This window comes from Fringilla coelebs (assembly GCF_963513975.1).
Source record: "Fringilla coelebs genome assembly, chromosome: 3".
Classification (NCBI taxonomy): Eukaryota; Metazoa; Chordata; class Aves; order Passeriformes; family Fringillidae; genus Fringilla; species Fringilla coelebs.
This window is the reverse complement of record NC_140030.1, coordinates 101,822,770-101,849,185: the sequence shown is the minus strand read 5'-3', so window position 1 is coordinate 101,849,185 and position 26,416 is coordinate 101,822,770. Positions and strand designations below refer to the sequence as shown.

At 42.0% G+C, this 26,416-nt stretch overlaps 1 protein-coding gene across 1 annotated transcript in view; it reads right to left on the bottom strand.

Annotated features, from left to right (window-relative positions):
- The window catches only part of ALK (ALK receptor tyrosine kinase), a gene marked incomplete at both ends in the record, with an annotated part of 301,668 nt that overhangs the window by 50,481 nt on the left and 224,771 nt on the right, over nt 1-26,416 (bottom strand). Inside the window, 4 exons of the mRNA XM_084202540.1 lie at nt 4,488-4,657; nt 14,612-14,712; nt 15,653-15,787; nt 23,075-23,206. Coding sequence (XP_084058666.1) covers nt 4,488-4,657; nt 14,612-14,712; nt 15,653-15,787; nt 23,075-23,206 — 538 coding nt within the window. The remainder of the gene's footprint in view (nt 1-4,487; nt 4,658-14,611; nt 14,713-15,652; nt 15,788-23,074; nt 23,207-26,416) is intronic.

The window sequence follows — 26,416 nt, the reverse complement described above, 5'->3', positions numbered from 1 at the left end:
AGTGCTTGGCACAGGTGGTGGAGATACAGGGGTGTGAGATGAGCCTGTTTCTTTGTACTGCTCAGTGAGTGAGAGGCTCCCCAGGCGCTGTGGCTGCCATTGAGACCAGAGCTGCTGAAGGAGGCAGACAGAACAGACAATCTCACTCCCACAGACTGAAAGGGAATCCCACATGGATATGGAAACCAAAACCTAACCAGAGCCAGTGCAGTTTGCAAAAACCCAGCCAGTCAGCAAAATTGGAATAGGTAATGAAGCCAGCTAAACCAAAATAGCAAGTGCAGTTGTTGGGACGTGAATTCTGACTTGTTGAAACAGAATATGACCCTCTGAGGTAACTGCTGTCTGTAGGCCTTTCTGCTTTCTTCTTCAGGAAGCTCTCATCCTTACCCAGCCTTCCAGGTAAGTCACCTTACTGATCCCTTCCAACATAATAAAATTCTCAGTCTGTGTTCAGGAGAAGGTCATCAGCAAGAAAATAATTTTGAAGCTCTCCAAGCACTATGGGACCAAAAGAAAATTGGTTTTTCACTTTCTGAACATGCTTCCCTGCTAGAAGGACATGACCTGGCCTTGCTATCAGTGATAAGGCAAACGGTGCTGCTATTCACGACTGAAAATTTCATTTCTAGGGACCTCAAGTAAACTCCTCTTATTCCTTCCTTCATCTGGACACTATTCATAAAGTCTGGCTAAAAATTTAGATGTTGTAATGCCAAAAAAATGGATCTTAATAAGAAAGGAAACCAAAGAAACCTTTTTAACCAGTAAACACATTTAAATTCTTTTTATATTTCCACACAGTCTTCTGTCATGAGTCTGCACTGAGGTGGGACAGGTTACTATTAAATATTAGCTACTTTATTAGCTACTTTTACCAGATTCCCCTTACAGAGGTTACAGTGAAATCTTTTAAAAGAAAAGGACAGGGTTGGTAGAGAACAGAGGCCTTGAAAGGCTAGATGGGCTGGGCTGGCTCACATGGAATCTACTTCCAGGCAACTTCAGCCAGGCTGTAGAGGAACCCAGAGAACTTTTAGTCCACATGCTGCTCCACATGGCTGGCCTCAGCTTCATCAAGGGAGCAAAAATCAAGAGATTTAGAATTAGTTTCCTAAAGTATGAATTTTCCAGTCAGGCTTCAGCCTATCCTTTTCCACCTCTCACACTCTGTAGCAAACAGTTGCTAAGTGTTGGTGATAATGAGCACCAGCCTGGAGCAAGCTCCAGAGAATCACTTAGTTACATGTGACAGTATTTTATCTATGTGCTGTACCTCGACCACACTGTTTAGCTAACAGAATGTCTAATTATTAGCTACACAAATCACTCATCTTCAATTACATCAGGCTTCTGTTTGCTCTTGCTGTCACATTCTCACAACATCATCATTACTAAAATTTAAATTCACATGTGCTAACTAAAAGCAAATATATAAAAAAAGCAAGCCCAAACTACCAGCTACAACACAGTTTTCAAGACTGTTTCCTGCTTGCATTTCTGTGAAGTTAAAAAAGAACAATCCTTGACAGGCTCATCACTTTTCACTGGAAAAGAAATAGTAGTTTTCCATCAAGTCAAACAATCTTACAATAAGGTGGTTCCCTACTCTACTCTCAATCCAAATGTTGTAGTATTGCACTAATGTGTAAATTCCAGTAAGTGCAAATAACCATTTCTCTAGCTTTCACTAATCTGTGCAGATGATTTGATTTGTAGATAATGCATCCTTTAGAGAGAGGTAAGTGGCTCTACAGGGGATAACAAATCACAGCCAGGATTGTTCATTCATGTTGAGTATATCTCACTGACAACTTAAAATACAGCACCTCTGGAGCTGCTGCCTTTTGCCTCTGGGAGGCACAACCTGTTCATCCAACAGTTTAAGGAGCTCTTGCCCAAAACTGGCTTCTTTAATTGTAGCTGCTTTGATGGCACATCCTTGACCAGCCCCTGGCCCTTCCTCCCCCGTGCACAGAGGATGCTGAGCATTTGGAGCTGGGTTACAGCTCTGTTGATCAGCTCTGTTGGCCAACACAGCGCATGAGCTCTGAGGATTGGTCTGCTGACATCTGCCAGAGCAAAAGCAGGTCGACAACTTCAGGAAGATGTGAAGTGCCAGCATTTCAGCTTCTTTCAAGTCCATGCAGAAGAGGTAAGACCTCTCACAGGGTGAAATTGTGATTGCATGTGTCCAAGGTTGCTCAGGCTAACACAGAGCTAGAAATCTACCATCCCTCAGTCACAATTTTACTTCTTTGTCTTACCCCTCCCTCTTTTCTGTTATTGCCAATTCACCTGAAATGTTCTAGCTGTGATTTTCTGCCAAAGTATAATTTCTCCCAACAGCCTGAGGGATATCAAACATTTAAGAAATGTCTGTTTCTAAAGATAGAGCTGATCTAATTTCTTGGAAGTCTTCCTAATGATTCTTTGAAGTGCTGTAAGCCAAACACGGAAATTATGGCTAAGCAGCTTTTAAACAAGCATGCTTTTGAGCAGTTTTAGAACATATTATCTTGTTATTAATAACACTTTCCATTCAGCTTCCCAGTCACAATGGATTGGGCTTTAAATTTGTATGAAACTGGTACCCTGGTGTGCTTTACTCGAGAGCTTTACTTCTTTGAGGTGATTTAAACTTTCAGCTCCTCCTGTGGGAAAATCTGCAACATCATGGCTCTAACACAGACCCTCACAGCTTCTGACAGAGGAACCACTTAGAAAAAGACAGACACAGCAAGCCTTCAGCAGCACCAGCACTGTGTCCAATTAACTACTTCTTACAGTTCAATAAAACTCATTTATCTCCATTTATATACTGGAGTCTCACCAGTACCAGTTTGGTGTATACTTCCATAGAATCTCTTCCTAATCTGTATAGGAGTCTAGATTTTCCATAAAGAAACAGGTTTTGAGATGGTAAGAAAGGTGCTTGCAGTATTTCCAAGCCTCACAGGAGACTTCTTTCTTCCCAGGAAGGATTGGTTTCAATTAAATCAAACTTAGAAGAAAAATTCATTAACATAGTGCAGTTTCTGTGAATAAATAAGGCCAAAAACTTTTCAAGAGATACCAAAACTTCAAAGTTTTCCTTGCTTATGTCTTAACCTCCAACAAACTCCCTTCCTTCAGGGAACCCATCTGTCTTTCTCTGTAAGCAATGGGGAAGTAAGCGTGTCAGCACCTTATACATAACAGTCAGCACTGTGTTATCAGCTGAATCCATGATTCCTCATGAAGCACTGCTAGCCTGACTCCTAAGATCAAAGTGTTCTCTGCCTGACTGTGCAAGCAGAGAGAATTTAAAGGAAAGCAATAGTACAAGGGTACAGAATAATTCAGGTACAAAACATTCCCCTGGCAACACTAGGAAATAAATCACATAAATAATAATGGCAAAATAAACCATTCTTCAAAGGAAACACAGCTGAAGGGAATGAAGCAACCAGGTATTTTTACAAATGGTGCTTTACCAGTGACTGCACAATAAGCTTAGTGCTGGCATTTTTTAAATCTCTGACGCACACATATTAATTATACATTCAGGACCAAAGCATTGGCAGTGTCCTTGTTGTATTTGCAGCCTATGTGCATCCCCAAGTGCCAGGAAGATAAAAGACATATTCATATAATGTTTGTTCAAAGTTCTGAGAAGGGAAACTACCCCTTGTTGAAATCCACTGTTTCTAGGGCACAGGTTTCCAAAAAAGACAAGGGACACCAGTGCTCATGACACAGATGGTAGATGCATCTTGCAGCCTAAGGGCCAGGGCAGCAGGAGGTGGATTATGTCAGTGCCTTCTCTAGAAACATCACAAGTTAAAAGTAAACAATGAGGGAGTATTCCCTTAAAGATAACTGGCAAGAAACAGCTAAAACAACACTCTGAATAAACATATGCTACCAGATAAACCTTCTATGCTTAAAGCCAGAATACAGCCACAACTGGCACAGCCCTTCATCAAGGTGAGCTTCTGCTACAGCTAACACAGCTACAGCTAACATCCATCAGATGGATTCTTGTCTGATTTTGCAGCAGGCTCTTTTCCCACCTCTTCATCCTCAGACCTAGACACATTGAACACCAGGGGCTTTGATACCCAGAAAAAATATCAGCTGTGGAGCTCACATCCAACTCTAGCAAGCCAGAGGGAGCACCAAACGTGCGACATAGAACAGTGTGCAAAGAGAGTGATTGCCATCAACGAAATGGAGACACAGAGGTTTAATCCCCTTGCTGTAGACTACCCATGGAATCAGTTTTTGAACCAAGACTTAGACTTGGGAGATGTAAAGCTGTGTGCTTTGCCCAAAATACTCAGTTATTCCTATTGTCTGCTTCCAACAGAAGATGCCTCACAGAGGACAAAGCACTTCTGCCTGAGGGAAGAGCATCCAGGAGCAATGCTGGCCATCTTCATTGCCAGGTAGCTAGTGCTGCCCGGACTGATCATCATGCAGGAGAATGAGGAGAAGACTCATACCTATCCAGTATCTCTGGGAGAGGTAAGATCACCCACTGCCATATTCCCAAACCTTCGCTGTTCTCAGAATGCCAGAACGTCCAGCTCTGCTCCTTTCCCGTCTTGTTCTCCACCAGCACCAGGGAGACATTTCCCAGCAGGACACCATGGATGAGCCATGACATTCGTAGCTAGAAGAAATAGAACACGTGAGATTAAACATCACAAACATTATTCAGAAGTTAACAAAATTATCAGTTCCTCTTTCCTTGCTTTCCAATCACCAAAAAGTTGATTCTCCCATCCTTATATAATCCCTTTAGGAAACTCCACAGATGTGGAAGCCTGTAACACTCAGTATATGCTATTAAACATTGAAACTACTGGACTTTTTTGTTTTCTCTTTGTAAAGTTGAGTCTAAACAGTCTGTTTTAGCTTTCACATATGTGCTAATTTTACAGGGATAAGATCATACCCCTATTTTGAGCAGTACAAAGACAACACTCCTCTAAGAGGCCACCTAAGAGATTCAAGTTAAGACTAACAACTTATGCAGTAATAAATTTTTATATTCCAGCAGCAGTAGTAGCAAAAAACACAGGGAGAAGAGTGCAATAAGCAGGCATCACTTGTAATCACATCCTCATCCCCCAGATACTCCTTTCAAAAATCAGTTTTTACTTTCTATCCAAGTTTCTACAGATTTTTCAATTAAAGTTCAGTAATAATTTGGTGGGTTTTTTATTAATTAAAATACTTCAGGGAACCATTTTTCTAACATTTCTGTTATGATAATGTAATTTAATCCATTTCTATGCATTTATCCCTGTATGTAAAATTATTTCATGTAGTTTTCTCATTTTATGAGTTTCTTTCTCATTGTATAAAAAGAAAAACAATTTCTTCCACATCAGGCTAGCTTCACAATCCATAGTATATGAACATAGTCTTCTTATTTTCTTGCAAAAAGGAAGAGGAGCTAGCCCTTTGTTGATCAAGAGCACAAGTAAAACACCCATATATATTGTATTCAGGAGCTGGGTTTCATCTCAACAACCAGTAGAGGTAAGAATGCTGAAGGAATGAGTTTATTAAAGCTACATTAATGATGGATGTTTTGGATACAAGAAAGTGTTCAGCACAGGATCTAGTGTCCATACATATTAAATAAAGCACTCTAATTTTTAGCACTTCAAAGCCACCACCAAAGTCAGGAGCTTGGAATTCAGTTTGTGTTTTACAAAGGAACACCTGATAACATTACTTCCTTGCTTTGATAGCACAGAACATTCATATCCATTTCTCAGCATAAAACAAAACTGCTAAATTTTGCTTGCTGTTCCTATGTCATGGTGCAAGTTTGTTCTGGCAGCCAAATCAGATGTCAGCATCAAAATGACAGAAGTGTTGCAGTTATTCCTAGTTTATGATCACAATTTTGGAGTGGGTGTAACAAAATTCTGGATATCCATTGTATTAATGATCAGTTCTGAATTTGGGTAAACACTACAGTTCATCTGCCTGTCTCCAAAGCTACAAAGAAAGAAGTGACTTTATACTGCAAAACTGTGACAGAGACTGAATAATCTAGATGGGGCTCTTCTCTCTCTCCAGTCCAAAAATCACTGGACTTGCCTGGAATCCCTTGTACTGTATGACCCAAGGATTGATAAATGTACAAACAGATATGCCAGTTTGTGTCTGTGAAAGCACACATCCCACATTGATGTGTAAGATTTTGAGTGGTCCAGCAAACCAACATAGATGCCCACAGCACTTCTGGGGACAAGCTGGTCAAGTCTGGACGATGGTCAAGTCTAACTTCCAGCTCACTCCCACCACAGTTTTGGGAAAGCATTCATGGAGTCCCATGGCTATTTCCACAGTGTCAGGCAGTGGAAAGCACAGCATCAAGTGTGAGGATTTTCGCCTCCCAGGCACCAGAGAGAAAAAGCAGAGTTGAGCAGGGTGGCCAGGAACTATTTCAGATTCACAACACGATGGCCATGGAGGCAGCTGAGGAGGGCTGAGCTCATACCCAGCAACCAGAAGCAACACTGGTGAGAGAGGCTGCTCATGGTATAGGAGGCTAATGCATTCAAACTTGGTGTCTGTGTGGCTGCTCCTAACAGGTGACAATCAAGATGAAAGAACTTCTTGGGTATTCTATATTTTTAATTGCCTACAAAGTGAGGCATTTTTTAGTGTGAATTTAAAGTGAAAATTTATACTTTTCAGACCCAATAAAGTAAATTTTCCTTGAAGAAACTGATCAGGACTTAACCATTTGTTTTGTAATGTCAGTGGATATTTAAACCCTCCACTTATACCAGAGAAAGCAACACCTCTTACTGAGACTCCACATGCCCACTTTTAGGGCCCAAGTGCCAACTCCCTGTGCAACACACTACATTACATTTTTAATACAGGTGAGTTGGAGCAACTTCACTGTGCCATTTTGGTAGTTTAAAATTTGAGAGGTAAAGCAGAAGGGCAGAAGCTTCAGAAAGCTTCTAGGCAGAAGCTTTCAGATCTCTGTCTCTTCTGGAGACCTGCCAGAAGGTAAGAGGCAACATCTACATGGTCAGGAGTGAGGGAAGAGCGAGCCTTTGATGGCTGTTAACGTAACACTAGAGCAAAAGCTGAAGCAATTGATGAATTGGAATGAATGCCTTTGCACACATGTCAGCTGTTTGAAGGGAAGAAGTAGCTGGCAATAGATGTGGGAGATCAGCTCATTGGCAAAGTGCAATATGCAAACTCTAATGAACTGGCTCTGAGTGAATCGACTGGCACTGTGTCCAAATGGGCATTTTTGGCTGTGATTTCCATGGTTTCTAAGCTTCACAGCAGGGCAGTCCAGGTCTTTTCACACCTGCTGAAGTGAACCAGAGCAGATGATGAGCTGGATACCATAGTAAAGACTTCTGAATGGGGCTGGCATTCATTCTGTAGCATGCAGCATCAATGATGGCAGATGGCACTGCATACACAGCGCGCCCTGCAAGCAGAGCAGTGGCACATTTGGAAAAATCTAAACCTGGGCTGTTGGTGGAATACCCCAACATTATGCATCAAACATCTCCCTCTGTGTTAAACTAGCAGTGAAATACTCAGATGCTAGAAACACCACTGAGAAATTAATTAAGCATAGAAGGTAGGCAGTGGCTCAATGGCACCTTGCTTTCTGGCTTTAAAGCCCACCAGAGCTGCTGATCAGCTGTTCATATGCAAACCCACTGACTCAGTAAATGAAATGGTCTAAACTGATCTGGGGAAAATTAACAGGAGGGAGAGCCCATGGTAAATACACAGCATATTGAGGCAAAACTCAGGTCAGATGGCTACATGTACTATACTGCAAACACCATCTGGAAAGATGCCTTCTGAGAATCTCCTTAACCTCTGAGTTGGTGGAGATTCTGAACTGACAAACAGGGGACCCAATTCATGCCAGAAAGAAAAAAACCCAAAAAAAACTAATCCTTATCAATATCAACAGGGCTTGGCAGGTGAAGAAAAACAAGGAAGGTAGATTTTCCAGCACAAACTGCATAATTTCAAGACCACTTGAGAACTGAGACTTCCATTTTACTTCCTTATGCAAAAAAAAAAAGAGAAATAAAATACCAAGAACCTTCTGGGTGAAGTTTGAACTTGCTGACACCTGTGAATCTACTTTAATGGCTAGAAACATCCCAGCATAAACTATCTCTGAGATGCCTGACCAAGGACCAATGACACACACATGCAGCAGCATAAATAAAACATCCTGCAGTGACACTCTGGAGAGCTGCTGTTTCTTTTTCCTCCCTTTCTGCATAGCAGTGATGCTGACTATTAGCATTATGATCCCACTTCACACAAGTGAAAAAAGGAACTGGAAAGGAAAAACATACTTCAAACAGGGCTTGGAGTAAAAGTATTTTTAAGAAGACAGAGAAGAGTCTACAGGCATTTTCCTCCCAAGGAAGTAGTTGGATCTCACTGGAGGCTCTCTGGCCAGCAACACCTCAACTCTTGACCACAGGTTTTCATCTTGTGAAACAGCACATTGCTTAATTCTGATGTCCCCAAGTCCTTGCTCCCCCCCTCCATGATGCTTGTTCAAAGGAATTGCTCAAAATTTGCCTGACAAGGAACAGTGGATTCTTGAAATGTAGACATTTATTCTCCTAAAAAACATTACTGTTCCCTTGGGTCTTCTTCACTGGAAGGGAAACAGTAGAAATTGTTTTCAGCTGTGAATGCACTGGCCCACTAAATGTAGCTCAGGTATTAAAGGAGCTTGGAAAACATCTCACTGTTGAGCAGAAACTGAAGTTGCTAGTTGGAATATGATTTGCACAGAATTAGGCAATAGCTGCAGACACCTTTGCCAAGTCTCAGTAAGCTTTGTACAGGAATTGAGCTACCTTTGACACGTGAAGTTTATCATACTGACGATAATTTTTTTCTTACCAGGAATGAGAAATGGTTGCATACAACAGTACAAGCAAAGACATCTATTACCACTGTTCAGCAATTCAGGCTTGGACTCTTATGAATAATAAAGAGGATCAAAAGGTCTTGTTCCTGGTTTTTGGCCAGATCTACAGCAATGCATGATAAGACTCTCTTGTAGTCTGCCGACACTCCTGCTTTAGATGAAGACTCAGGTGTGAAAGCAAAAACCTTTTGCAAATGACAGAATTTTAATTAACTGATCTGATTATGTAGCTTTAAAATACCTAGGCAGGCAAGAGAAGCTCATGTTTTATATGAACAGGTTCTCCCACTATTTATTCTCACATTATTTCTTACTTCATTTCAGAAAACAGACCAAGAGAAAAATAAAAGCAACAAAAAGAGAAAGCGTTCAGAATTTTGCTGTCAGAGGACTGTGGTATGACCAGCCCTCAAGAGATTTCAGATACTATAAACCCTCTGATCCAATGACACAAAAGCCAGGTGGGAAAGGGAGCAAGAGAAGACAGATAACAGTAAAAGCTGTACGGATTTTAAAAACAACATTTTAAAACAGAAAAGTCTGCTAAGAACATTCTGCCAAATAAAGCACATTAAAGGTTGAGCTAGAGGCATATCTGTGTTGCATTTTTCATGCTCGTAAATTTTCAGTGTCAATGTTATTACCATGTACATTTCTAAGTTATTTAAAGCTGAAGGAGTAGAGGAGAAAAAGAGACACACTCTGCAAGTGTAAGCATGGGGCTCAGAATGCACTCAAGGAATGATTTATATTATTGACTTACATGCCTTGAAAAAATTGCAACACTTCTGCATAGAAAAGAGAACTGAATTAATAAACAGAGAGGATGAAAACATCTTTATGTCTGTAAACCTGGCTGAGAAGGCAAACTTCAACTATACTGTTCTACATCAACATGTTATATTTATTTTTGAGAGAGAGTACATTTACATTCAAAAACAATTTCAAGTGTTAAAGAAATCTGGCCCAGTTTAGTACTATCTTACATAACATAATGGTGGCTTTCAAGAAACAGCTAGTTGAAATGTCAAAATAGCATCAGAAAAATATTCTCATTATTTTAAACACAGCCAAAAGCACAAAGCACATTTACTACCACAGGAATCTGTTTGCATTGTTTTCCAGCGCAGCTACACCCTTTAAAATGTTTGACCCAGGGCCTACCAGGAAAATGAAACAATCTGGTTCCTAATCACAAATCAGTCCCTCTTGCAGAGTCACCTCAGTCTATGGAGGGGCATGCAATAACATTTCAGGCTAATTTCAAATCCACCTCCACACAGGAATAGCAGCTTTGCTGTTCCTCTCCTTCTCTCTGACAGCCCACACCAAAGCTGCAGCTTGGCTTTTACTCATCAGGCATGGCACTGAGATTCTGTCCCAGATTCCCTCGAGCTGAGCAAAGCACAGCCTTTCTCAAAATTTGCTCGTGTTTCTGGAGTGACCTCCAAGCAGAAGGGATAGTAACAACCCACCACAAAATGAAATCTTGCAGGACAGATGCAAGATTACAGCCCAGGCAGGTGCAACTGTACCAGCCTCTTGCATGTCTTTATGGGAGAAAGCCACACACTTTGGGAAGAAACAGGCATGTTTCTTGTGATCTACAGGTACCACAACATCCTTCAAGGTCTGAGGATGCAGCTCTAAAAAATGGAAGGAAAAGCAAATCAGCACATGTGACTGCACCTGTACAGCAATAATGCTGGGCTGAGGGAGATGGGATTGCCTTCTTGTCCTAGACTTGGAGGGTCAGAACTGAGTCTCCAGCTTCCCCACAAAGGTGAGTAATCCTTGGGCACCTGCAACACTTCTGCCAGCTCTCTGACTTCTTTGTGAAGTGCTGAGAAGTAGGAGGCCAGGGCAGTTTGGAGACTGTGCACACCTAGGAGCTATCAGCTGTGGCAGAGCAATTAGTTTTGCCATGGGTGGTGTCTGAGATGACAGCACTTCCCTCGGCTTTAATTGCAATGAAGTCTCCTAGGCTCTCAAACACCAGTACAGCTTCTAATGACATGCATGCGGATTTCTTCCTCAAAATGAGGAAATGCCTGTCCATCCCATGCTCCTCTGTCAGCCCTGTACACACCAGTTGATTCCCAGCCAGAGCAGGGGAATCTAGTGTGACAGAAGGGGCAAATAATGCTGTGCTTTACTGCTCGAGCTCTAAAAACTCTGCCTTTCGATCAGGCCACTGTTTGGCTTAATTCTTTGCACTTCACGTGCGTTCCTATGCTCAATTACACGTGCTTTGCTTCCAGTGAACTTTTACATGTGGGTTAAAAGGTTTTCACTCTTGATTATTGTGACTGTTTAGTTCCAGAAGCATTTCCTGAGCTTTTAGTGGCATCTCCCCTCTCTGGCTACTTCAGGGTAATAGAGCATCACTTCATGGACTATGTGAACCACTTCCTGCATTCACCCAAGATTTAGTAGAAGTGCCACAGCCTCCCTCTTCCATACAGAGTGGGTTTTAAACACAGACTTAAAGGGGTCAACAAGCAAAGGGCTCTACTGAAAGTGCAACATGAAAAAGATAACAAAGGCTGTCTGGACAGCAAGCAGGAGAGATTCTTTGAAGCCAGGATACTCCAGCCAAGATTTAATAAAACAACAAAAGGAAAGAGAAAAACGAACTGAACCAAGAATAAAGGGCAGCATCACAAACAGACTGCTCTGACCTGCCAAAAGCACTGAAGAACAAAGAAAATGAAAACATAAGGCTGCTCAAAACAAACAGGAGTGAAGTGCAACACAGAGCTATACACAAAGTGCAAGGCACATTAGGGCCAATCCCACAAGTGTGGGAAAGTACAGGCTGTGTTTATCACAGTATCTCCTGTGTGCATTTTTATCCTATTTCCACCTTTTGGTGCCTGTGGGGCAGTGCAGAGTGGGTGAGGCTGATGTTTCCCTTCCTGGGCTAACAAGGAGCCTCCTGCAGGGCATGGAAAGGGCTGGCAGCCTTGTCTGCTCCTGGGGACTGAGCTCGGGCTGCAGGGAGCACAGAGATGGAGTGTCACACCAGCCCTGCACTCAGTGACAGCTCATATGCCAAACTCATCCGTGCTGTGGTGTCTCCAAGTGCTAACACCAACACCACTGCATGCAGCTGCCCAGAACCTCAGCAGGGAAGGTCTTTGGACCAGGCTGGTCACTCACCTCCTTTTCCAGTGTAAGATTACACAGCCAGGCTCGGGGAGGAAAAACGAGCTTGAAGCATTAGAAACTCTTTGTGGCGGGTTCCCACTGTGGACTGCTGGGCTGCTTCCTTATCAGCTTTGAGTCCTGGTTTTATGGACACCCTGGCCAAACCCCAGAATCCTCCAGCCTGGCAAAACAGCACTGAGGCAGGTAATGTTCCTCATGCTGAGGCTGAAGTAATTAATTCCTATGAACACCTCAGGCTAAAAAGCAGGGTGTCATCTTCTGCTGTGATGAGTGCGAGTGGTCTAACATGACTGGATAAAAGAAAATTAGGGGATAAGGGGAAGAAATAATAACTTCACTGAACAGCAGGTGCCCCAGAGCTTCCATGTAGCAGGGGAGAAGAGAGGGGAGTCAAAATTATCAAACTGGGGATGTTTGCTGACCTTGTTGCTCTCAAGAGAGCAAGCAGATGTCTAAAGGATCATGAGAGCTGGATCAAATACAAGAGGAAGGGCAGATTTATGGCTGGATCTGATGGTGGAAGAATAAATGGGTCTAATTTGCACACACCCTTGCTGACATCCCTTTGCAACATGAATTTCAAGTATTTTCTGTGGGATTTCAGCTGCCAGAGAATCTGTCCCAGCTGTGACATGCCAGGTAAAATTGTCAGCAGTGACAGGTAAAAGAAAACTCATCTTTTAGTGCCTGAACTTGAGCCAGTTCAATCACAAAGTGGTTGAGGGTGAATAAATACAGGACAGCATTACAGTGTTTTCACAACCTCTTTTCTGACTATAATTTCACTATTAGGAAGTTTGTTGGCACCTATTGGAGGAATAAGTGCGTAGGGAGGCATATCTCCTTTCTCCTCTTCTGTTGTGTTGAGAAGTGGAATTAAATTATTCTCTGCACAGACAGATTGTTCCAGTAAAATAGAATTTGAAGCCACCAGGGATCCACTGAGAAGGGAAGCTTTTACACTATATGAAAAGGCAAGAGACAAAACCCTTGCCAAAACTCCTTCACTCTTTATTAGCGACAGCTGCAACGCTGGATGCGTCCGGATGCCTCTGAGGTGCCAAGGGGAGTGACGAAGGTGGGATGGCATGTGAGCAGATGAAATACATGGCAGCTTCTCCCCCCACGGCAAGTTTAATTATTTGCAGTGTTGTATACACAAGAAAAAAAAATACACAGATATTGGGAAATCATTCACTGTGATTCCTGTGTCGGGTGGATTATGAAAAACACTCGCTCTTGCTGGTCCATGGCAGAACAAGGTCTTAAAATATTCAGAACCTGCTTATGCCTTTGTCACAGATGGGAGGAAAAACAAGGTAGAATATATTTCAAAGACAGAGAACATGAATATATCAAGAGAGCAAAACCAGAGGCACTTTGCTGTATGAACTGAGGTATCCAACAGATGTGAACCAAAACAAACTTCAAGGCAAAGAAACACCTTTTTCTGTGCAGTTCAATTCCAGAGAATTTTCTAACACCTTTTTCTGTGCAGTTCAATTCCAGAGAACTTTCTAACACAACCCTTTTTTGTCCTTTCTGTATTTTAAGATCACTGTAACAGATTTTTCTTGTCTGTTCAGTACTCAACCAACAAACAGCTGCACTTCATTAGTATCAGTTTTCTTAAATCCCTCTGCTCCAGGATCCAGAAGCTTATGGGAGATTTCTTCTCACATGAAGATGTGAAATGCTTTAACTCACTAGGCATGGTCCAAAGCCATAAGTCAGAAATAAATCTTATCAGTGATTCTACAATCTGTAAAGCTACAGAATAAGAAGATGCATACAGCTTCTTTCTGAAGCTGCGCTTTAAGGGTTAAATACAACCAACTCAGAAATGGCAAGCATGAGCAAGGCTATCTGGCAAGCCTTGATGTACTTGCTTAAGCTCATGTGTTGGGACTGTCAATAGCTTTTCTGCTTGAATATGAACCTGGCTCCATTCTGGATGAACTTCTCTGCTGCTGCTAACTTCAGCACTCCTGTGAACAAGGCCTGCATGAGGACTGGTAGGTTTGAAGTAGTAGCATGAAGAGCTGCCAGCCCAAACCCCAGCTGTGCTGGAGAAAACATGTACTGCCTTTTCTGAATGGCTCAGGGGCAGTCCTGAAGCCTATTCTGCCTTGGATGTTGCAAATGTAATGCTTGTTCACGCAGCAAGGTTCTTCCTCTCTGTGTTTATATAATGTTGGCTGCCCTACTCTTACAGCATGCACACCTAATTATGAAGATTGTAATACATCATGTGATGCAATGAGGACAGGATATGATGTTTTTCAAAGCACATTTTGTGTCATTCAAGCAGATAACCATATCTTTCCCCTGCACGGTGGGCATAAAGAAGATTATTTTATAAAAAATAAAATCAGAGATAGTGGTTGCCTTGCTACTGACCTAGTAACTGTATCTGAAAACCTGAGTCAAATGCACAAAAAAAGCTCTATAAATTGCACAAGAAAAGAAAACATTATGACTTGCCTCACAGGGGGAGTTCCTCAAAGGAGCTGGAAATGCTGTGCTGGTCATGACAGTCTTTGCTACTGCTGGTGCCTTGCTGGTGTTGAGGAGGAGTGCACAACCTGGATGAAAGAGAAGGAAGAAGGTCAAACTGCAGCACTCCCCTTTGGGTTTCAGGATTTGTGAAACCTGCCCCAAACCTATGTTAGCTGGCTCCTACCACGGTGGAATTCCAGAGAGCAGAAGGCTTTTTCCATTTCTTAGGGATGCAGCTTCACCTACCTAATAAACATACTCAGTAACCTCATGAGCCTGCCCACCTTCCCCCCACTGCTACCACCTTCTGTTGCTCCATGACTTCAAATTCATCCTCCTTGCCAGAAAAATAATAAAGTGTATCTTTTATGAACAAAAAGTAACTCGGAAGAAAAGAATTTATCTTGACCAAAACCAAATAAAAATACAGCTACAGCTCTTTGCTACTCGAATAATTTCTGTAAACAAGAGGAACAAGGGCAGTATTGGGTTTTCTCTCAGCAGCTTAAGCCTTCAGCTGTTTGTATGAGAAGGATTAGGTACTGGCATTTAGGAAGGAGAACCAAGTACATAGTAATAGTACATAAAAGCGCAACTCAAGGGATCGTGAAGCAAAGACAAGAAAAAATAGGATGTGAGCAGGGGAAAAAACTAGCAGTGCAGAAAAATAGAGAAAATAAATAGGAAAATCAAAAAGAAAAAAAAAAAACAGATCAGTGTGGTAGAGGGTCAGGCAGATGAACATTTGGTGTGAAGTTTTTTAGAATGGGTCAAGATCTGTATCTGGTGTCTGAGACTGAGGTACCACTTTGTAGCCTCAAGACAAAAAGGGAGCAGGACAGTCTTTTGCTCAAAGTGGAAAGAGTGGCATTTGAGAGTAGAAAGCTGAGAACTGTTTCACTGGAGGCTGAATATGTAAGCACACAGGAAAACTTGCCTTGTGTTTCATTCCCTCTCCTCACCACGTGTGTATCATTTCTGCTCTCTGCTCTTTGTGCTCTACACTTACTGTTTCCTCTCACACACCTTCTGTGGAAGGGAAACGCTTCTGCTCCAGGCTTCCGATCCGCCACGGAGAAGGCTGGGACGACGCAGGGGAGCCTGGCGTCCAGCCACAATCCCCTTCTTCGAACGAGCAGTAAAAGCCAGAGGGAAGCTTTCCTGCAGGAGAGAAGGGCACACAGACAGAAGAAGCCAGTGAGCTGAGGAGGAGGCTCACACAGGAGCTGCAGTGCCTGTTCCAACGCGCTTTGCCCAGAGCACTCCCGGCTCCTCAGCCCTTTCGCGTGGAATCACGCGCGTGCCTGACCATGGAGCGGGAGGAGCAGAGGGCAGCCGGCCCCAGAGTGTGGCTAAGTGACTCCCCACACACCTGGACACACCCCAGTGAGAGGACACATCTCACTGCACACCATGGGGTCTCCTGGGCTCTTCGCTCTGCAGGTATCAGCTGCTCAAGGTCACATCTTGGAGACGATTTTCCTAAACACTGCTTCTGCAGCTCCACAGGGGGAAATCTTGGAGGTGGATAAATTCCCTACAAGATTCCCTTCCTTACAGTTCAGGTTTCTACTCAGCCCAGCTCAACAACATGATGTCTTCTCTGTGAGCGCTGATGTGGCCCCAGGTAAAGCACTGAATCCTTTTGTGCCTCCCTTTTTTCACCTGTGCCTCTCTTCCATGAGATGAAAGAGGATAGTTTATTTTAATCCATACTTCCAGGCTTTGAAGCCCGCTCATTCTGTCACTAGCTTAGGATTTCATTTTCCAGCTCCAAACAATAGAGCTCCATTAGCTTTTTGCCTTGAAATTTGCCAGTTTTAAAGCAATAGTGGTCCCATTCAAAGCAGAAGGTGATCTCATGCCTTCCTTTTACTTCACTACCTACATCGGCAAGTTCTGCTTACAAAGGGTGCAGAGTATTGCTCCTTTTGCTCTAAGAAAGGAGAATGATAACGAAATCTGTTAAAAATTGAAAGATAAAAATGAAATTTCATGTGCGAACACATATCCAGGATTTTTTTTTTAACTTTTAGCTGCTTGATAAAATCAGAATAAAAATTTCTTCATATACAAGTAGTAGGATAGACCACAAACTTCTAAAACAAGAGAATCTTCAGGTCAAGTGATACCAGTTATTTCATTAGCTCCTCTATGAGAAGAAGAGGCTCTTGAATATATAATTTGTTGTGGTTATTAATTTCTTTCCTCGCTGAAATTATATATCTATAGAGAGGCTGTCAGACAATGAGGCACCAGTATTCAAGCTCCAGATTATTCAAAACGTTTAAGTACCAGCAGATCCCCCGTGGCTGAGATTTTGAGATTTCAGATCAACAAAATACCTGCTCACAGGGCCCCAAGCTTTGACTCACACACCTCAAAAGGCAATTTACAGTCATTGGCACATGCAGGTGTTCCTTGGTGTACCCAGAGAAAACAACTATGGAACACCACAACTGCAGCATCTAGACCACAAACATTTGATTTTTTCTGGGACCCTGAATCACAACTCACTTGTATCAGAGGAAAGTGAAACAAATCCTCTATCTGTAGCTTTTTAGTAGAGCTAGTTTTGGACCTGGAACCTGACATTGAGTCAAGAACCACATTTTAGTAGTATTTTTGGCAAGCATCTAAACCTGTTAAGAAAAAAATCAAAACCTGAACTGAAGTTAGGGCTTTTTCAAGTTTTTCCTTTTAAAACTCTCTAAATTCATTCAGCCTAGTCTTTAAATGTGAAGCTGTTAAGCAGAGAGTTACTTCCCTGTGTTTCACCCCTCTGCAGAACTTGATTATATTTCATTGAGCAGCCTGAGGCTGGGATACAAAGAAAATGACAAATTATAATGTGCCCTGAATTCCCAGAGAAACAGCTTGGCTCGGTGTCCAGCTGAATTCATGTCATGGCATTTGCTATCTTGGATGATGTAAACAAGTCAGAGCAGCAGGAGGAGTCATCTAAGTAGCAATCCCTGCCTGAAGGCCAGGGAAAGCTCACTGTCGATGAACAAGTAAGGGCATAAATAAAAAGCTATTACTTTCACAGAATATTTCATTCCCTTTTCCCAAATTAATCTTTTATGAGTTTTCAGACGTCTCATGCCCTGGATGCATTTTCTTTGCTGCTGTTTCTTACCTAGAATATGTCCAGCACCTGTGATTCCATGTGTTGGCTCTCCACAGGGACCTCTTTGGGTACCACTTCTCTCCAGCCTGTACTTCTCCATTTCATGTGTTTGTCACTGAAACCCACCCTAGCACAGACACTGCCCTGATGAGGGGAAGCTGCTCTGACTTTATTGGAAAATCATGGAAATTAGGGGGCAGGGATTACTTCTACTGAAACCTGCCATTTTGGATATTGATAGCAGACAGAAACCTCAAGATTTAGGCCTTGTTAAGATTATGATACAACTTGTGGGTATGAGATGGAGAACAGAGTAGTTCAGTGAAACTGAAGCACTCTGAGAATGCAAAAGTCTCTCCTCTTATGTGGGAGGGCAAGCAGGGAAAAGCTGTTGAATGCTAAACTTGTTTTTAACCAAATATTTTCAAGCCTTCAGGATTAAATACCTTTCAAGAAAAATTGAAATTCTTTTTCTTTAATCAGATTTTTTGTTCATTAATAGCTAGAGAATTAGTAACTGATACAATTTATGAAGCAGATGGAGTCACCTCTTGCTCCAAAACTAGGTGTAAATCAACCAGATACTACAGTTTAAGCTTCTGGGTGAAATTCCAAACTGGTATTATATAGAACAAAAGCATTAAAGACTACTCTGTATGTATGGACCTTTACCAAGTTTAGGAGGAAACCTCAGAAGCCAAACAGATCAGCTACTCGAGTTAAAGAATCACATTAAACTTAAACATGAGTTTGTTTCAATGATTCTTCTATGCTAGCAAAGAAGCCAAATTCTACCAGAAATGAAGCATAAAAAGAGAAAATACTTTTCAACAAGTCACCAGAGTTATCCTTCAATGGCAGATGGCTTTGCTGAGCTCAGAACTGCCAGAGGTTAGAATTCATTTCTGTAAGTACAGCTTCTGATAAAGAAAGAAGCAGAAGGATTAGTGAGTGCAAGACAGGAAACCTAAGAGCATAGCATGGCCTGGCAACAGGTGGCTACTTCATCATTTTGCTTGCAGGAAGACTCTGCTGGGCTGTATCTGGATGAAAATGAATCCCATGATTTCTTCACACATTTTTGCCTGGAAAGCAAACTGGCCACTTTAAAATTGATTATCAATGCTTTTTTTGGTCACTCATCCACATTATCAGAAAATCAAACATTAAAGGCTCCTGTTCTAGCTGCCACCTGGCCTTTTGACTGATGTGTGCATGCAGTCCTCCCACCACAGGCTGAGTCCCTCCTTTCAGGAACCAGACACTTGTCTTCCTTATCTCACCTGCTAAGGTGTCTCACACCCTTAAATATTCAATGAAGCAGAGTGAAAATTACCCTATAACCGAGAGATTGTGAGATTTATTTGAAAGATAAAGAGGACATTAATTCCTGTTCCAGCTAAAATCCATAAAATGTCGAAGTGCAACCTCAGAAGAGACTTGGGTAATCATTTTCTTCTGAACTAGACCGGAACTCCAGACCACAAGCTTGGAAACTCTTTATGGAAATAGAAAATATGGCTTCAAATTCACAGAAGAACCAGTGCTGGGTTAATTGTATCCTGAAGTTCTGGGTCTCTAGATAATAAATATATCACTGGCACCTCCATTATTTAAAATGCTACTGCTTTTAGAATATATCCATTACTTGCCTAACATGCTCAGACTGACTAACCAATATTTTCCAAGGATGAATCTTTTTTTCTGAATTTGTGACAGAAAGTAAAATAGTTTTGGACTAGCCAGAATTACATGCACCCCTTTTCAGTAAAGTTTTAACTTTTGCCCTGACTTGCTGCCCTGCAGTGAAAGATTATTTATCCAAAATCCCAGACACTGTTAATTAAAAAGAGAAGTACAAAACTGCTAAAACTAATTCACCCTTTCTGTAAAACAGAGCCCCACCCATCTATGTTAGTAAATAATTTGAGGTTTTGGAAGCCTATTATGTGTGATTACTACAATAAGTGAAAATATGTTGGGGTTTACTGCAGTATTTTCTATCCATACATTGAATGATTTGGTAAACTACTTATATAGAATTTGTTGCTTAGCATTAATAGATAAATTTGCTGAAGCTTAAGGCACAAGCTGTGAACTCTCACCAGATATGCTGAACTTTCCACTCAGTCAAATATGAGAAAACCCTAGAGCTGGTTCAAGACAGAAGATAAGGACTTCATTAACAGAAGCTGCAACCTTGGAAATAAGAAACATCCTACCCAGAGGCAAGGAAGGGACACAGTGAAGAATGGGAAGAGCTCCCAGAGCCTCATGTGGGGGACAACTGGACCAAACAGTCACATGAAGGCTGGGGAATTCAGATTGTTTGAGTGTAATCAACCAGGGACTTGTTCAAGGTTGCTCTTCAGAGGCACCCAGCTCCAGCTATTACACCATTATAAAAAGTACTTTTATAGAGAAATCTATCTTTCCATTTATGAATTCAGCATAAACCTTGAGTCAAAGCCTGCCATGGTGGCTGCCATGTGTAGTTTCTGTATCTGGAAAGGCAGGAATTTACCAGCAGAGACACCACCACTGCTACCTGAAGTATCAATGCGTGTCTGCAGTGTATGCTCTGCAAAGTGACTTCTAGCATGGCACTTCCATCAGGCTGGTGAATCTGTGTGTGTCTGATCCTGAGTCAACAAACACGTGCAGCTCAGCCTCTCATGCCTCATCTGCCTCTTTGAAGCTGTCTTTTACTCCTGCAAGGATATCTGGTTATGACTCAAACACGCTTTTCTCTAGGGGTCATCCCTCTCTGCTTTTACAATTTCTACACAGACTAATTGGTTGCAAAGCAGAACAACACCATGACGTTTCACTGGCCATTAATAAGTAAAGAGATGTTAGCAAACAGCAGGCTGTAGAGAGATCTTTTTTCAGCTAAGACAGGAACAAAATTCAAATTATTAGGAAAAAAAAATTAAAATCATAATAAAACTAATCAGTTTTATTGTAAAACCTGTAAAGCTGAAAGACTGTGAAAGGCAAAAAAAACCCCAACATCTCCTTGAAGCTCAAAGATAGAAGTCTTTGATAATGGCATTTTTAAAACATCTCGCCTCAGTTTTGAGCATAGCTCATCTTTTTCTGACAGCTCTTTTGTCTAAGCAGAACCATTTGGGAAACCCTTTTCTCTGCTTGATAAATCTGAATCGCTTTTTACCACACTTGCAAAAAGCTGATGAAAATATCCACGTTGCTCAGGAGTAAAATGACAACGAAAATGCTGAAAGATGAGATGTGTTTTGTGTTAGGCTGCCACTCAGATCTATCTGACACCTCAAACATTAGATCACTTCTCTGTTTTGTGTAAGAAACCTTATGCCAACAATATTCAGCACTGTAAAGAAGCAAAAGCAGAAGGATCAGCCATAGAACTGAGCAGGCTTGTAGGTGGATAAGCAGGAATATCCACAGCCTGGGCTCCTGCTCAGGCAAGCCATACTTTTTTGTTCCTTGAGTGGAACACAGTGTTTTTGGACCTTTTGGCAGGAAGTAAGAACTCTAATTTCCAGTGCCTATGGATGAATGCAAGCCATGTGGTCTCCTCAAGCTGGGAGTGATGCTCTGCTAAACATCTGGCTAAATATTTTCTGCTTTTTACATTTTCTCCCCGACATTCTCAGTACATTCCTTTGCCAACACAGCTGCAAGTGCCCTGTTGCCTTGTGGAAACAGCTACAGATGAATGGAGGGAGAAAAGACAAACCAAACCAGGACCTGTGAGCAACATATGCCAGAGAGGCATTGGCTGCTTTTCCACTGGGCTCACCACGGGTGCAGGGTGGCAGCAAGGGGCAAAAGCAGAGCCACCCTCCTGATACGTGAATATGAACACCAGACCCACCACAAGTGCACCCAGGGTGTGAAAATACCAGGCAAGCGTGCTCCTCCAGGCCTGCCCCATCCCATGGGCTCTTTAGTTTACATCCATGATCAGTGCAACTCCCCCCTGGGACCTCTGCTCTTCCCCCTGGGATTACTCCCACAAGGCAGAGCCATTCATGGCACACGGGCACCAAAGTGTGCCTGAGCATGCAGCTGGGGGTAAATAATGTTTCTCTCCTTCCAATGAAATGAAAATGCATTCGACCTTTTTTAAATTATAGGGTAGAACACAACAGAAATGCCATTATGGGGTTTTAGAGTTCGATTTGAAATGTCTTAGATGGAAATAAGGTTTCAATGTTACTAATATGAAGCATTATTGGTTCTAAGAAGCTGCAAGTCCACAGTGCTGACACTGTTCCTGTGAATTTAATGTTCGCTGAGTGGGTCATTAAAGAATATAATTTCAAATTGTAACAATATCTAAAATGATGGAGAAGCTTGTAATTTCAAGCTTTTAAATAGTTTCCTAGATGATCCCAGGTCAAACCAATATTCTTCACACCAATAAAGTCTGTAACTTTATTTCTTTATTAGCAGAAGTGAAATCTGCTAGAAGTTGTATATCTATCACTCATATTAAGTTCTTGCTCGAAACAGCAAACATGTTTTTTACGTGCCAAATCAACACAGTTCTATTGTAACAGCCCACAGGCTAGATCAGCTGTGGCACATACGCTTTGAATAATAAACTCTCAATATTTATTTTTCTTGATATATTTGCCCTGTAGACAACCATACAGCTGACAACCCACCACTCCTAACTATTTGCAGGCTGGCAGATGGGAGGATGCTGGAGGTAGAATGTATAGAGGTATGGAAAATGTGATAAGGCACCTTCAAGATGATCAAAGGAAGGTCCTAAAGTATCTCACAGCACATTTTTGAAAGTACTCAGACACAGCAAGTTCTTAGAAAACTGCTATCTATCTTCTGCTGTATGTTATTGGACTATTGACTCCTGAAGAGAGGGTAGAAAACCAGAGGAATTACAAACACACAGGAGTTGGTCAAAGACAAGCTACTGGCTCTACTCATTTTTCATCTTACAAGTTTTCTCCTTCCTCTCCCCCTCTGCCACATGCTGCACTACACTTTGATTAAAGGCTCTAACCAACTACACATTTCGTAATTCTGTAAGGCATCTAGCCATTCAGGCTATACTTCCTTTGCATTTTTGATCAGGACACTGGGAGGGATGAAGCACCAAGAGCATGTTAAGAAGCTGCTGCAGAACTGATGTAGGTGAGCCCAGAAATATCAAATGGTGCACTCCAGGCAGACATCCAGGAAATGGCATCTGCTATGGGGGATACAGGTCTTTTGATAGCACCAAATAAGTCTGTTGGTGCTGAAGTCTTAGACATTGAATGCTTTTTGAAAAGGATGGTACAACCTGGGGGTTAGGATTTACTCACTGCACATATCTCCCTCATCTTCTCCCTCAGCACAGTCCTGGATGAAGTCACATGCCTGCCCCAGCCTGATCACTGTTCCATTCCAGCAGCTGAAGGAGCCCTCCAGAGCCATTTTTGAGAGAGAGGCAGATCCTAGAGAAAAAGAAAAAAAAAAACAACAAAAACATTTCAGATAACCAAATTGCCATCCTTTCAACCAACAGGTGATAGCATCCTGCATAACACTTAAGGGATGAAAACCTTGTGAAATCTTCTCAGTTCAATACTTACTTGATATGTTTTTTACCTATTTAATCTTGTCAAAAGTCTTGTCTAATAGTCTACCTAACAGAGAATTCCAGTTCCCCAGGCCTTTCTGGTGCTATAATATGGAAGGCAGCTTTGACCTCTGGAGGGCTTAAATCCTGCATCCTGCTCTAGTACTTCTCAAGAGCAACACAATACACATGATAGGTTTTTAATTGTGTGTGAATTTACTGCTGCACTGACAGCCCTGAAAGCTGATATCCTCTCTGTCTAGCTCAGGAGTAGACATGGCTACAGGATTTAGAAAGAGCACAAGCTTTCATCATGCTCTTTTGGCAACATGAATTACCTTTGCTTTGGGTGTATTGTGTTGTCATATTCTCTGCAGGAGAGAAAACAGTTCAATCTCTACTTGTAATTTTCTTTCTCTTCTATGCCTGCTCCTGCATCCCCTTGAGTCAGGGAGCCCACAGCAGCCTACATCCACCCAGAGACAGAAGGTACCGGTTCATTTGACCTGTGCCAAGCAGCAAAAGACATCCAGCAATGGGCAAAGGAGACATCTCTAATGAAATGAGGTCATCAAACATTACAATTAGAGGTCAATACCATCCACTCAGAAATGATCCTGAGCAATTTGCTCTAAGAACCATCCTTTTCTGGAGGCACTTGATTCCCTTGACAGCTGAGAAGTCAGATATCAAGTAGCCTGACAGGTATCATTTTCCTTACTGTAGGAACTCTCTCATCCCAAGTTCTTTGAGATTTTGAGATGATACTTAGGACAAGGCCTTTTTAAAAAATTTTTCTTTTTTTTTTTTAAGAGGTCCATGCTCCAGCTCAGACACATGAAGGAGGCAGGAATTAATTCAGTAACATCACGGAGTCAGTGTGCATGGAGGAGTCTAAGCTTGAGAGTTCCTTCCACAAAAATCTGAGTGTGGGTGCAGTTCACTGACACCTTCCTGACCGTGCCAAGACATGCTTCCAGTCACTGCTGGAAGACAAGCCTGGAAGAACAAAGAGATCTGTGCTGTGAATTCCCCACTGAAGCAATAACTGCCCTGTCTCATATGAAATGGATAAATGCTCCAGATTAAACCAAAGCCTCTGGGCAGAGTGAGCCATTGTTTGCCTAACTCATCCATGCTCACTAAACAGAGCAGCTACATCATGTTCTCTGGTACTACAGGGAGTTGGAAATCACTGGCGATTCAATTAGATATGCACTTGGTGTTTTTATTTATATTGCCTGCCAAAACTAAAAATTAATGAAGCATGTAGGAAAACAACCACTAGTTCTCTTCCAGCTTATTTTATGGTGCAAATCATTCAGGAGTGGGGGGAATACATGCCAAACTTTATTCATAAAGGATGATAGATCCTCAGAAGGGTGCTCTGTGTTATTGTCAGGTCGATTTTTTTCCCTTCTTAGAGCAATTCTGGCTTGCCACATACAGGATGCACAATGCCCTCGTATTCCAGTCTGGGTCAGGGCATGACTACAGAGGAGAAGCTCTGCAGGAAAAATAGCCCAAGTAACTTGGAGCTGGCTGCTGACAATCTCTGTGGGCCCCTTGGTGAGGGTTTAAGGCAGTGAGATGGCATCTTCCTTGGCTTTGCTGAACTTTCTACAAAAAATGCACCCTCAGAGACACTGCTAAGAGCCTTCCCTGTGTGAGTGCAAAGCTCTTCATGTGCCACAAGCCAGAGACTTGGGGCTCAGGTCATGTGGAAGTGGGCACTAAAAGGCTGTGAGAAGGGACTCTGGTAACTCAGTAGGCGATCCCTTCTCCTAGGGAAGTGCAGTGAGCCTGAATAGCACCCCATTGCTGGAAGTACCACCCAAAGAAAAGTTAGGAGACATGCCCCAGAGCACTTCCATGAGTCAGCAACATCATGACACTCTTAAAAGATCCTTAAGTTCTACTGAAATTCAGAAGTACTCTTGTGTCTCTGAATTACCCCACAGATGGTTTTGAAGCCCATGTTTAGTATCAGCTTTCATGTCCCACTCAGTTTATCTGCAATCTTTTCAGCAATGTCCGTGTTTTACTTCAGCAGCTGCAGAGATACACAGAGATTCAGAGGAGTGGTAATTGTAGGCAATGGGGTTGTTCTGTTTACTCAATTAATTATAACTTTTTAAAGGCACTCACTTTTCCAAGCACACAACTGCATTAACACTAATTATAATGGAACCAAGGCATTCAAGAGAACCTACTTGTCTTCCCAGGTGTTTTTTGTTGCAGCCTAGGGGCACAAATCTCCTGAAGCCAACTGACTGTAGTGTTTGAAATATGTCAGTTGCAACTGGGAATCAGGCACTTCCAGGAGCTATTCCTCCAAAACAAAGCAGCAGATTTACATGCTCATTCATCTCTTTGGAGACAGGGCTTGAATTAGCTCAGATTTGCATTAGACCAACATATACGTGCTCCTTGTATAGGTTAGAGAACACAAATAGCAAAGCTGCAGCCCGGGGAATGGCTGGGCTCTGTTGCAGTGCATGATTTATTCCCATCTTGTTTGCTTGCTTACTGCGAGCACAAAGGCAAAATGAATTGGAGAAAGGAGATGATTAACTAGTAAAACAAATAGATAACCAAAAAAAGCCCAAATACAAATAATCCTTTTAATGGGCCACTTAATGCAGATGTTTGCATCCAAGCTCAAGGAAACTCAAATTTTAATTAAAATACTTTGCAAGAAAAACAGACATTTGATCTTTTCAGTTCCCAGACCCAATTACTCCTGGCAAAGTGAACCAGAATGACCTGGATTGTTGAAGTGGCCTCAACTCACACACAGAAGACGTGTTGGGAAAGGAAAATGAATGGTATCAAATAAGTATCAGAGTAAAATTTGTGGGAGACATCCTTTATATTTACAGCAGTGTTTATGTAGCCAGTGGCATCCATAAATTACAGCAGTAATTAAGCTGTACCATGGCTGGCTTGGAGGCTTATAAATCATTATTTAAACAGCAGCATTAAATAAATGGCATTTCCGGCTCTAAATTGAAAGTAGAAAAGTAGAAACAACTCCTTTGGGAACAAGAGCTGACTTTGTACCTCACAGGTCCTGCTTCTCAAC